Here is a 14,535-nt window from a genome sequence, read left to right on the forward strand (position 1 = left end):
TGGCATGAGAAGAGTGGGAGGTGGGTTGATTAGAAAGGGTAGTGAGTGGTGGGATGAAGAAGTAAGAGTATTAGTGAAAGAGAAGAGAGAGGCATTTGGACGATTTTTGCAGGGAAAAAATGCAATTGAGTGGGAGATGTATAAAAGAAAGAGACAGGAGGTCAAGAGAAAGGTGCAAGAGGTGAAAAAAAGGGCAAATGAGAGTTGGGGTGAGAGAGTATCATTAAATTTTAGGGAGAATAAAAAGATGTTCTGGAAGGAGGTAAATAAAGTGTGTAAGACAAGGGAGCAAATGGGAACTTCAGTGAAGGGCGCAAATGGGGAGGTGATAACAAGTAGTGGTGATGTGAGAAGGAGATGGAGTGAGTATTTTGAAGGTTTGTTGAATGTGTTTGATGATAGAGTGGCAGATATAGGGTGTTTTGGTCGAGGTGGTGTGCAAAGTGAGAGGGTTAGGGAAAATGATTTGGTAAACAGAGAAGAGGTAGTGAAAGCTTTGCGGAAGATGAAAGCCGGCAAGGCAGCAGGTTTGGATGGTATTGCAGTGGAATTTATTAAAAAAGGGAGTGACTGTATTGTTGACTGGTTGGTAAGGTTATTTAATGTATGTATGACTCATGGTGAGGTGCCTGAGGATTGGCGGAATGCGTGCATAGTGCCATTGTACAAAGGCAAAGGGGATAAGAGTGAGTGCTCAAATTACAGAGGTATAAGTTTGTTGAGTATTCCTGGTAAATTATATGGGAGGGTATTGATTGAGAGGGTGAAGGCATGTACAGAGCATCAGATTGGGGAAGAGCAGTGTGGTTTCAGAAGTGGTAGAGGATGTGTGGATCAGGTGTTTGCTTTGAAGAATGTATGTGAGAAATACTTAGAAAAGCAAATGGATTTGTATGTAGCATTTATGGATCTGGAGAAGGCATATGATAGAGTTGATAGAGATGCTCTGTGGAAGGTATTAAGAATATATGGTGTGGGAGGAAAGTTGTTAGAAGCAGTGAAAAGTTTTTATCGAGGATGTAAGGCATGTGTACGTGTAGGAAGAGAGGAAAGTGATTGGTTCTCAGTGAATGTAGGTTTGCGGCAGGGGTGTGTGATGTTTCCATGGTTGTTTAATTTGTTTATGGATGGGGTTGTTAGGGAGGTAAATGCAAGAGTTTTGGAAAGAGGGGCAAGTATGAAGTCTGTTGGGGATGAGAGAGCTTGGGAAGTGAGTCAGTTGTTGTTCGCTGATGATACAGCGCTGGTGGCTGATTCATGTGAGAAACTGCAGAAGCTGGTGACTGAGTTTGGTAAAGTGTGTGGAAGAAGAAAGTTAAGAGTAAATGTGAATAAGAGCAAGGTTATTAGGTACAGTAGGGTTGAGGGTCAAGTCAATTGGGAGGTGAGTTTGAATGGAGAAAAACTGGAGGAAGTGAAGTGTTTTAGATATCTGGGAGTGGATCTGGCAGCGGATGGAACCATGGAAGCGGAAGTGGATCATAGGGTGGGGGAGGGGGCGAAAATTCTGGGGGCCCTGAAGAATGTGTGGAAGTCGAGAACATTATCTCGGAAAGCAAAAATGGGTATGTTTGAAGGAATAGTGGTTCCAACAATGTTGTATGGTTGCGAGGCGTGGGCTATGGATAGAGTTGTGCGCAGGAGGATGGATGTGCTGGAAATGAGATGTTTGAGGACAATGTGTGGTGTGAGGTGGTTTGATCGAGTGAGCAACGTAAGGGTAAGAGAGATGTGTGGAAATAAAAAGAGCGTGGTTGAGAGAGCAGAAGAGGGTGTTTTGAAGTGGTTTGGGCACATGGAGAGAATGAGTGAGGAAAGATTGACCAAGAGGATATATGTGTCGGAGGTGGAGGGAACGAGGAGAAGAGGGAGACCAAATTGGAGGTGGAAAGATGGAGTGAAAAAGATTTTGTGTGATCGGGGCCTGAACATGCAGGAGGGTGAAAGGAGGGCAAGGAATAGAGTGAATTGGAGCGATGTGGTATACCGGGGTTGACGTGCTGTCAGTGGATTGAATCAAGGCATGTGAAGCGTCTGGGGTAAACCATGGAAAGCTGTGTAGGTATGTATATTTGCGTGTGTGGACGTATGTATATACATGTGTATGGGGGGGGGGGCCATTTCTTTCGTCTGTTTCCTTGCGCTACCTCGCAAACGCGGGAGACAGCGACAAAGTATAAAAAAAAAAAAAAAAAATGTTACAGGAGAGGAGCGTAATGCCAAAGGAATGGAAAAAGACAAGTGGAATACTTATATATAAGAAAGGAGACTGGGAACTGATGTTGAATTACAAATCAGTCTCACTAATGAATGTGGTGTGTAAGGTTCTGGAAAAAAATATTAGAAAGCAAATGGATGATTTCTGCAGAGGAGAAATTTTCTAAGTGAGAGCTAGCATGGTTTTAATGAAAGGAGGTTTAGACCCATTGAGCTCAGTTCTAGATAAAAGGGAAGGCTGGGTGGACTATGTTTCTGAACTGCCAGAAGGCATTTGACATTGTACTGCATATGGGTTGAGGTGAATAGCAGAGTGGCACAGAGTTCGGCTCTGGGACCAGTAGTATTCTTGATATGAATTAATGACTCACCTGAAGGAATGGAATCCTGTCTGAATATGTTTGCAGATGATGAGGGAAGTGAAAAGGGAGGAGTGCATCAACTTACAAGGGGACCTAAATGAAATTCAGTCTGCCCTTTACATATTTTCACAGTTATTTTCACATGTGATACACAGCTACGGTTTATTGTGGGTACAAGCATATGATGCTCTCAGGATGAAATTATTGTACATCTGGTTGTTGAGACTATTTTTTCTAATGGTGTGAGTATCAGGAACTTTCCTCCGTGTGTTCAGGCTATCTTGAGGGATGGATGTTCATTCTTCACTCTTCCTGCCTGCCAGTTCATGTTAGGCATTTTGCTTGTGGGGACTGTATTTCTTCCACCTGTGATTGAAGATGGTTGACTTTTTTTTCTTTCTTTTTGAGGAGAAGACCTGAATTCTTGCTAAGAAGCTAGAAAATTTGGTTGCTCATTACACGATTTCTAGGAGGATCAGGTGGCTGTTTCCTCGCAACACCTCATCAGTGCCTCATCTCATTTAGGAGATCAAGACCCTATAGATCAAAAACAAGGACCTAGAATACTTTAGGAACCTTGCCAGTTTCATGCCCAGACTTCTGCAGATGGTTATCAAGGCCAAAGGAGAGATGACAAAGTGTTAACATGTAAGTGTGACATCGCCTTTGAAATTGCATTGGAAAGGCAGACAAAGTTTTCTGAGCATACTGTAATGAGGATGGGACAAAGCAAGAGATGACCTCAATGATAGTATTACCTAGTAGGAAATGTGCTTTGGGATTCATATTGTGATGACTTGGGAGTCGATATTATCCCAAATCTGTTGCCAGAGTCCCATTTTATGAGAATATTAAGGAGACAAACTGTGTTCAAGCAAATATGAGGATATACTTCAAATATATGGATAAGGAAATATTTAGCAAGCTGTTCTTATCCTATGTAAGGCCTGAACTAGAATATGCTTCTCAGGTTTGGTCACTTGGAGAAGGGCAACAAAGAAGGCACCATAAATAAGAGCTAAGTTACAGGGAAAGGCTGGAGGCTTTAGATGTACCCACCTTGGAAGAGAGAAGACTGAGGAGTGACTTGATCACAACCTTTAAGTTTTTGAAAAATATCGACAATGTGGACATTGGAGAATTCTTTGTGAGATATAGGGGTAGAGTAGCCAGTGGACATAACCTAAATTAGGTAAGGAACTTATAGAGAAGGATATAAAGAAATACTTTTATTTTTTAAGAATGGTGGATGACTGGAACAGACTGACTTGGGACATGGCTAATGTAGACAGCATACATAACTTTAAGAGGTTGTATAATAGTGGAGAATATTCAAGAGATGGGGCCCCATGACTGTAAATTACAGACTGACAGACTATTGCCTGAAGGTATGGACCCCTGTCTAAATATGTTTGCATTTGATGCAAAACTTTTAAGGTAAGCAAGAGAATTGCTTTTACGTAATAAAAAGATTCAAAAGCTTTTCTTAGACATGGGTGATGAGATTCAACTCAAACAGATTTAAAGTAATGGGGATGGGACAACAAGAAAGAAAGCTTCAGCATGATCATTATCTAGTATGAAATACACTTAAAGATTCTGTGTGTGAGAAGGACGTGGAGTGTGTATGAGAAGGACATGGAGTCAGCATCATCCCTAACCTTCCACCAGAGTCCCACATTATGAGAATAGTTAAGGAGACAAACTGTCTTCTGGCAAATATCAATATAGCTTTCAAGTATATGGATAAGGAAATCTTTAAGTTGTTTATATCTACATAATGCTAAAACTAAAATTTGCTTCTCAAGTTGTGTCTTGCACCTAAAGAAGCATAGAAAGCTAATTGAGAAAGGTGAGAGGAAAGCAACAAAGATGGTACATTATCAGAATCGAGTTACTGGAAAAGGTTAACGGCTTTAGATTTGCCCACCTGGAAGGGAAAAGAATGAAGGGTGACTGTGATGCAAACAGTGAACAGTTCTAAGATGTAGCGATATGACAACCAAAGGGCATAGCATGAAGTCAGGTGAGGAACTTTTTAAAAAGGATGTAAAGAAATACTTTTACAGCTTAAATGGAATAGAATGACTGAGGACATGGTTAGTGTAAACTGCATATATAAATTCAAGAAACTGAATGATAAGGCAGAATTTTCAAGTGATAGATCCTTATGAGTGTAAGACTCCCTCCCTGTACAGTACAAATAGGTATTTACAGATAGACAGACAGACAAATAGACTAGTGCATGAAGGTATAGATTCCTACCTGAATATGTTTCCAGATGAAGCTAAGGTCTTGAAGTAAATTTAAAACAAGGAGGATTGCATCAACTTACTGAACAAATTCTAAATTTGGTCTTATTCATAGATGATGAAATTCAACTGAAGCAAGTGAAAAGGATGGGACAGAGTGAAAGAAAGCTTCAGTATGATTATTATCAAAAATGAAATTATCTTCAGGATTGTATGTGTGAGTAGGACTTTAGAGTCAACATCTTCCCTAACTTGTCACCAGAAACCCTAATGAAGAGAAAAGATATGGAGACAAACTAGTCTCCTGGCAGATATCAGAATAGCTTTGATGTATATGGATAAGGTAATGATTAGCAAGCTATTTATATCCACTAATGCCAAAACTAGATTATGCTTCTGAAGTTTGGACACTACACCTAAAGAAGCACAAAGGGCTAATACAAAGGGTGTTAGGAGGACAACAAAGATGGTACCCTGTGACTTGATCACAACCTTTAAGTTTTTGAAAAAGATTGAAAGATTTTGAGATAGAGCAATTAGAAGACATAAAATGAAATTAAGGAGGTTTTTTAAAAGAAGGTGTAGAAATGATTGGAATAGAATGACTGTGGACATACTCATTGGAAATTGCATACATAAATGTAAGGAGTTTTATGATAGTAGAGAATGTTCAAATGTTGAGTCCATGTGAGTGTAAAACTCCCTCTTGTTGAAGTGATTACAGAGGAACAGGCAACCAGTCTCGTTTAGAGTGAGGAGGATTGTATTTACTGTGCTAATCTGACTCTAAAGTTGGTCTTATACATTGTTGATGAAATTCAACTCAAGCAAATGTAAAGTAATAAGGATGAGTCAAAGTGAAAGAAAGTTTTAGTATAATTATTATTTAGCATGAAATAAGCTTTGAAATTCTGTGACTTGGGAGTTGACATCATCCCTAGCCTGTCACCACTGTCCCACAGTAAGAGAGGAGTTAAGGAGACAAACTTTCTTCTGGCAAATATCAGAATAGCTTTCAAGTATATGAATAAGGAAATATTTAGCAAGGTATTCAAATTTACAGAATACCAAAACTAAGCTATGCTTCTCAGATTTGGTCACCACATCTGAAGAAGCATAAAGGGCCACTAGAAACTGTCTAGAGGAGGGCAACAAAGATGATACATTATTAGAATTAAGAAAGTTGACTTGCTTGGAAAGGCTAGAGTCTTTTTATTTGCCCACCTTGGAAGAATGAAGGGTGACTTGATCACAACCTATGAGTTTTTAAAACAGGTCAATGAAGTGGACAGTGAAAAGTTCTTCATGAGATATAGGGATGGAGGAACCAGAAGATATGTAATTACATTAGAAACTTTTTGAGAAGGATGTAAAGAAATACTTTTCTGTATAAAAGTGATGGATGAATAGAACAGAATGAATGAGGACATTCTCATTGTAGATATCATACATTAATTGAAGAAGTTGAATGATAGCAGAGAAGGTTCAGGAGATTGAGTTCCACTAATGTATAAAACTGCATCCCTGTATAGTACAGTTTGTTGATTACAGACAGAGAGAAAGATTAGTACCTGAAGGTATAGACTCCTTCCTGAATATGTTTTTACATGATGCAAAGATCATGAGGGAAGTGAAAAGCAAGGAGGTTTGCATAAACTTACAAGGGGGCTTAAAGAGACATCAGAGTTGGTTTAGTAAATAGTTGATAAGATTCAGCTCAAGCAAATGTAAAGTAATTAGGATGGGACAAAGTGAAAGAAGGCTTTAAAATGATTATTATCTAGCAGGAAAGAAGCTTCAGGTTTGTGTGTAGAAAGTCTTCAGGAGTCTGCATCATGCCCAAACTTTCACCAGTCCCACATTAGGAGAATAGCTAATGAGACAAACTGTCTTATGTTATACAGTATCTATAAAAAAGCATTGTCTTTCCCTTGAATATTTTCAGAGGTGATACATGGCAAAGGTTTATTGTGGGTGCAAGCATATGATGCTCTCAGGGTGAAATCATTGTACATCTGGTCACTGAGACGTGTTTCTTATGGTGTGACCATCAGCAGCCTATCCCAGTATGCCCCAGGGTATCTTAAGGGAAGGATGTTCATACTTTTCTCTTTCAAGCTGCCATTCCTTTTTGGGAATTTCACTTCTGGGCATTGTATTTCTTCTGCCTGTGCTTCATAATGCTCAGAGTGCTTGATCAGGTGGGTGCTTCCTGCAGCACCTCATCAGTGCTTCACCTCATTCAAGAGATCAAGATCCAACAGACTGAAAACTTGGACCTAGAATACTGCAGGAACCTTGTCAATTCCATGTCCAGACATCTGCAAAAGGAGTAATATCCAAGTATTATAATGATAGTTTAACATCTTCTTTGGAAATGTTTGGGAAGCAGACAAGATTTTTTGTAGATGCTGTATAAGGAAATACATGTGAAATGTCTGGGATAAACCATAGAAAGGTCTGTGAGGCCTGGATGTGCATAGGGAGCTATGGTTTTGGTGCACTATACATGACAGCTTGTGTATGGATGTGAGCAGATGTGGCCTTTCTTTGTTTTCTGATGCTACCTTGCTAATGCAGGGGGTGGTGATTGGATGTGGGGGAGAAGAAGAGAATATGTATATCATAAGTTTTTCTTTTCTTTCATGCATCATGCACTTTACTGTGAGGTGGGGTGGTGTCAGGAATGAATGATGGTTAGCAAGTGTGAATATGTACATATGTGCCTATATGTCTATGTATATATATGTGCCTGTGGGCAAATGTGCCTGTGGATGTGCCATTCTTTGTCTGGGAAACAGCGATCAAAGTGCAAAGAGCTAATACAGGTCCAGAGGAGCGCAACATAGATGGTACAGTTTTTGAACTTAGACAGGTAAATTATGGTGAAAGGCAAAAGCCTTTAGGTTTGCCCAGTTTAAAACAGAGAGGAGTAATGGGTGTCTTGATCACAATCTCTAAGTTTTATATCGATAACATGGACAGTGGGCAGTTCTATAAGAGATGTAGAGATAGGGGAACCAGAGGACATACCATGAAATTAAGTAAGAGACTTGTTAGAATGGATGTAAAGAAATACTTTTTTTCAGTATGAGAGTAATGGATGAATGGAATAGAATAAATGAGGACATGGTTAATGTAGACAGCATACATAAATTTAAGAAGCTGTATGGTAGTAGAGAATGTTCAAGAGATGGATCCCCATAAATGTAAAACTTCTTCCCCATACATTATGAATAGGTATTTACAGACAGAGACAGACTATTACCTGAAAATAAGAACTCCTCCTTGATTATGTTTTCAGGTAATGTATAGGTCATGAGAGAAGTGAAAATTGAGGATTTCATAAACATACAAGGGGACCTCAGTCTGATACATGGTTATAAAATTTAATTGTAGCAAATGTAAAGTAGTGAGAATGGGAAAAAGTGAAAGAAGGCTTCTATGTGATTGATATCTATCATGAAATAAGTCTCAGGATCAGGATTCTGTGCATGAGAAGGACTTTGAGAATCAACATCCCTAACCTGTTACCATAGTCCCATATTAGGGGAATAGTTGATGAGGCAGACCATCTTCAGGCATATATTAGGATGTATGGATAAGGAAATATTTAGCAAGCTATTTGTATCTACCTAAGGCCAAACTTAGTATATCCTTCTCAAACTTTATCACTGTACTTTAAGAAGCACAAAGAGCTATGAGAGAGGGTCCAGAGGAGGGCCACAAAGATGGTACCATAACTAAGAGAGCTGAGTTGCAGGGAAAAGCAAGAAGCTTTAAATTTGCACACCTTTTAAGAGAAAAGAGTGAAGGGTGACTTGATGATGACCTTTGAATTTTAAAAACAGTTTTTCAAGAGATAAGGTGAGAGAGCAGAGGGTATAACAAGAGATAAAGTGAGAGAGCAGAGGGCATAACATGAAATTAATTAGGAAACTTGTTTGAATAGGTATGAAGAAATGATTTTATAGCATAAGAGTTGTAGATGATTTGAGTTGGTGACTGAGGTCATGGTTAATGCAGATGGTATACAAAAATTTAAGTTGAACGATGGTGAAGAATATTCAAGTGATGGAGCCCCATGAGTGTAAAAGTCCCTTCCTGTAGGTAGATAAACAGACTTTATAAGAATTGGGAAACGGTGAAACTCTGATTTTCTTGCATTTTCTAGCCACATGTAATTAACAGACGCACTAATGCCCTGAATGCCATTGAATATGAAGCATGTGACCACAATTGGTGTGTGGCGCCAACATTGGCAGAACTTTTTCAGTATGGTCTAATTTGTCATAGCATGCGTTTTGGACTTAGATTGACTCAGGCTGCTGTTTGATGATTTTGGACTCTGATCCAAGTTATAAGCTAACCTTGGCTGGTCATATTACCAGTTATTCAAAATATCCACTACTAAATTACTGGAACTAGATTTTACTGATTGATAAACCTTTCTGGCAGGATGAAATGTTGATGTTCATGGAGTACTGTGATGAAGGCACACTTGAAAGCTTAGCTACCACCACAGAGACTGGACTTCCTGAGGTGATTGTGCGGAAGTATACAAGGCAGCTATTAGAAGCATTGCATGTACTGCATGAACGGGGTATTGTCCATAGAGATATCAAAGGTAAGTTTTATTCTTAGCCTTAAGAGTCTGGGTTACTTAAAGGAAGTTGCTCATTGAGCAACTTCTTGCAAGATTGCTTCAAATTATCTGTTTTTCAAAATAAAATGAAAGAAAAACATGTAAAAGTAAAGGATTGGTAAAGTGAGCTAACATGAGTTATATGGCTATGATATGGTGCTGGCTGGGATTGTTGTATTGATAAGAATAGTTAATTTACTGATATGTGTTTTACTTCATTGCTTCCAGAACATTTGCCCCCTACACCATCCTGTGACTCACTTCTGCTTCCATGGTTCCATTCAATGCCAAGTCTGCTACCAGATATCTAAAACACTTCACTTCCTTTAGTTTTTCTCTATTCAAACTTACATCCCAACTGAAGTGTCCCTCAATCCTGCTGAACCCATGACCCATTTACTCTCAACTTTCTCTTTTCACCCACTTTTCCAAACTTAGTCACCAACTAATGCAGTTTCTCTCTCAAATCAGCCTTATATATATATTTGTATTTGTTATACTTAGTCGCTGTCTCCCACGTCAGTGAGGTAACACAAGGAAATACACGAGGCATGGCCAAACCCTACCACACACACAAGGATATACATAAACGCCCATACATGCACATATACATATACAGACAAATGCATATATATATATATACATGTACATATTCGTACTTGCTGCCTTCATCCATTCCCGTCGCCACCCTGCCACACATGAAACAGCCATTCTTTCATGTGTTTCCTGATGCTACCTTGCTAATGCGGGAGACAGCAACTCAGTATAATATATTTTTAATTCTTATTTTTTATTTTGCTTTGTCGCTGTCTCCCGCGTTTGCGAGGTAGCGCAAGGAAACAGACGAAAGAATGGCCCAACCCACCCACATACACAATGTATACACACACACGTCCACACACGCAAACATACATACCTATACATATATATACACATATATATACACACACAGACACATACATATATACCCATTCACACAATTCACACTGTCTGCCCCCATTCACTCCCATTGCCACCTCGCCACACATGGAATGCCTTCCCCCTCCCCCCTCATGTGTGCGAGGTAGCACTAGGAAAAGACAACAAAGGCTCCATTCGTTCACACTCAGTCTCTAGCTGCCACGCAATAATGCCCGAAACCACAGCTCTTTCCACATCCAGGCCCCACACAACTTTCCATGGTTTACCCCAGACGCTTCACATGCCCTCATTCAATCCACTGACAGCACGTCAACCCCGGTATACCACATCAATCCAATTCACTCTATTCCTTGCCCTCCTTTCACCCTCCTGCATGTTCAGGCCCCGATCACACAAAATCTTTTTCACTCCATCTGTCCACCTCCAATTTGGTCTCCCACTTCTCATCGTTCCCTCCACCTCCGACACATATATCCTCTTGGTCAATCTTTCCTCACTCATTCTCTCCGTGTGCCCAAACCATTTCAAAACACCCTCTTCTGCTCTCTCAATCACGCTCTTTTTATTTCCACACATCTCTCTTACCCTTACATTACTTACTCGATCAAACCACCTCACACCACACATAGTCCTCAAACATCTCATTTCCAGCACATCCACCCTCCTGCACACAACTCTATCCATAGCCCACGCCTCGCAACCATACAACATTGTTGGAACCACTATTCCTTCAAACATACCCATTTTTCCTTTCCGAGATAATGTTCTCGACTTCCACACATTCTTCAAGGCTCCCAGGAAATGGAAAAAGGTGAGAACAATGGAAGTAAGGGGAGTGGGGGAGGAATGGGATGTATTTAGGGAATCAGTGATGGATTGCGCAAAAGATGCTTGTGTCATGAGAAGAGTGGGAGGTGGGTTGATTAGAAAGGGTAGTGAGTGGTGGGATGAAGAAGTAAGATTATTAGTGAAAGAGAAGAGAGAGGCATTTGGACGATTTTTGCAGGGAAAAAATGCAATTGAGTGGGAGATGTATAAAAGAAAGAGACAGGAGGTCAAGAGAAAGGTGCAAGAGGTGAAAAAGAGGGCAAATGAGAGTTGGGGTGAGAGAGTATCATTAAATTTTAGGGAGAATAAAAAGATGTTCTGGAAGGAGGTAAATAAAGTGCGTAAGACAAGGGAGCAAATGGGAACTTCAGTGAAGGGCGCAAATGGGATATGATAACAAGTAGTAGTGATGTGAGAAGGAGATGGAGTGAGTATTTTGAAGGTTTGTTGAATGTGTTTGATGATAGAGTGGCAGATATAGGGTGTTTTGGTTGAGGTGGTGTGCAAAGTGAGAGGGTTAGGGAAAATGATTTGGTAAACAGAGAAGAGGTAGTAAAAGCTTTGCGGAAGATGAAAACCGGCAAGGCAGCAGGTTTGGATCGTATTGCAGTGGAATTTATTAAAAAAGGGGGTGACTGTATTGTTGACTGGTTGGTAAGGTTATTTAATGTATGTATGACTCATGGTGAGGTGCCTGAGGATTGGCGGAATGCGTGCATAGTGCCATTGTACAAAGGCAAAGGGGATAAGAGTGAGTGCTCAAATTACAGAGGTATAAGTTTGTTGAGTATTCCTGGTAAATTATATGGGAGGGTATTGATTGAGAGGGTGAAGGCATGTACAGAGCATCAGATTTGGGAAGAGCACTGTGGTTTCAGAAATGGTAGAGGATGTGTGGATCAGGTGTTTGCTTTGAAGAGTGTATGTGAGAAATACTTAGAAAAGCAAATGAATTTGTATGTAGCATTTATGGATCTGGAGAAGGCATATGATAGAGTTGATAGAGATACTCTGTGGAAGGTATTAAGAATATATGGTGTGGGAGGCAAGTTGTTAGAAGCACTGAAAAGTTTTTATCGAGGATGTAAGGCATGTGTACGTGTAGGAAGAGAGGAAAGTGATTGGTTCTCAGTGAATGTAGGTTTGTGGCATGGGTGTGTGATGTCTCCATGGTTGTTTAATTTGTTTATGGATCGGGTTGTTAGGGAGGTGACTGCAAGAGTTTTGGAAAGAGGGGCAAGTATGAAGTCTATTGTGGATGAGAGAGCTTGGGAAGTGAGTCAGTTGTTGTTCGCTGATGATACAGCGCTGGTGGCTGATTCATGTGAGAAACTGCAGAAGCTGGTGACTGAGTTTGGTAAAGTGTGTGAAAGAAGAAAGTTTAGAGTAAATGTGAATAAGAGCAAGGTTATTAGGTACAGTAGGGTTGAGGGTTAAGTCAATTGGGAGATATGTTTGAATGGAGAAAAACTGGAGGAAGTAAAGTGTTTTAGATATCTGGGAGTGGATCTGGCAGCGGATGGAACCATGGAAGCGGAAGTGAATCATAGTATTATATATATGTATTTTTTTTTTTTTTTTTTTTTTTTGCTTTGTCACTGTCTCCCGCGTTTGCGAGGTAGCGCAAGGAAACAGACGAAGGAAATGGCCCAACCCACCCCCATACACATGTATATACATATGTCCACACACGCAAATATACATACCTACACAGCTTTCCATGGTTTACCCCAGACGCTTCACATGCCCTGATTGAATCCACTGACAGCACGTCAACCCCGGTATACCACATCGCTCCAACTCACTCTATTCCTTGCCCTCCTTTCACCCCCCTGCATGTTCAGGCCCCGATCACACAAAATCTTTTTCACTCCATCTTTCCACCTCCAATTTGGTCTCCCTCTTCTCCTCGTTCCCTCCACCTCAGACACATATATCCTCTTGGTCAATCTTTCCTCACTCACTCTCTCCATGTGACCAAACCATTTCAAAACACCCTCTTCTGCTCTCTCAACCACGCTCTTTTTATTTCCACACATCTCTCTTACCCTTACGTTACTTACTCGATCAAACCACCTCACACCACACATTGTCCTCAAACATCTCATTTCCAGCACATCCATCCTCCTGCGCACAACTCTATCCATAGTCCACGCCTCGCAACCATACAACATTGTTGGAACCACTATTCCTTCAAACATACCCATTTTTGCTCTCCGAGATAATGTTCTCGACTTCCACACATTCTTCAAGGCTCCCAGAATTTTCGCCCCCTCCCCCACCCTATGATCCACTTCCGCTTCCATGGTTCCATCCGCTGCCAGATCCACTCCCAGACATCTAAAACACTTCACTTCCTCCAGTTTTTCTCCATTCAAACTCACCTCCCAATTGACTTGACCCTCAACCCTACTGTACCTAATAACCTTGCTCTTATTCACATTTACTCTTAACTTTCTTCTTTCACACACTTTACCAAACTCAGTCACCAGCTTCTGTAGTTTCTCACATGAATCAGCCACCAGCGCTGTATCATCAGCGAACAACAACTGACTCACTTCCCAAGCTCTCTCATCCCCAACAGACTTCATACTTGCCCCTCTTTCCAAAACTCTTGCATTCACCTCCCTAACAACCCCATCCATAAACAAATTAAACAACCATGGAGACATCACACACCCCTGCCGCAAACCTACATTCACTGAGAACCAATCACTTTCCTCTCTTCCTACACGTACACATGCCTTACATCCTCGATAAAAACTTTTCACTGCTTCTAACAACTTGCCTCGCACACCATATATTCTTAATACCTTCCACAGAGCATCTCTATCAACTCTATCATATGCCTTCTCCAGATCCATAAATGCTACATACAAATCCATTTGCTTTTCTAAGTATTTCTCACATACATTCTTCAAAGCAAACACCTGATCCACACATCCTCTACCACTTCTGAAACCACACTGCTCTTCCCCAATCTGATGCTCTGTACATGCCTTCACCCTCTCAGTCAATACCCTCCCATATGATTTGCCAGGAATACTCAACAAACTTATACCTCTGTAATTTGAGCACTCACTCTTATCCCCTTTGCCTTTGTACAATGGCACTATGCACGCATTCCGCCAATCCTCAGGCACCTCACCATGAGTCATACATACATTAAATAACCTTACCAACCAGTCAACAATACAGTCACCCCCTTTTTTAATAAATTCCACTGCAATACCATCCAAACCTGCTGCCTTGCCGGCTTTCATCTTCCGCAAAGCTTTTACTACCTCTTCTCTGTTTACCAAATCATTTT

The 14,535-nt window shown here is 40.5% G+C and overlaps 1 protein-coding gene across 1 annotated transcript in view; it reads left to right on the plus strand.

Moving 5' to 3' along the window:
* Positions 1-14,535, plus strand: part of Mekk1 (mitogen-activated protein kinase kinase kinase 4) — a 1,037,736-nt gene that overhangs the window by 915,822 nt on the left and 107,379 nt on the right. The window contains exon 23 of the mRNA XM_071674802.1: positions 9,290-9,458. Coding sequence (XP_071530903.1) covers positions 9,290-9,458 — 169 coding nt within the window. The remainder of the gene's footprint in view (positions 1-9,289; positions 9,459-14,535) is intronic.

The sequence above is a fragment of the Panulirus ornatus genome, chromosome 20 (assembly GCF_036320965.1).
Source record: "Panulirus ornatus isolate Po-2019 chromosome 20, ASM3632096v1, whole genome shotgun sequence".
NCBI classification, from domain to species: Eukaryota; Metazoa; Arthropoda; class Malacostraca; order Decapoda; family Palinuridae; genus Panulirus; species Panulirus ornatus.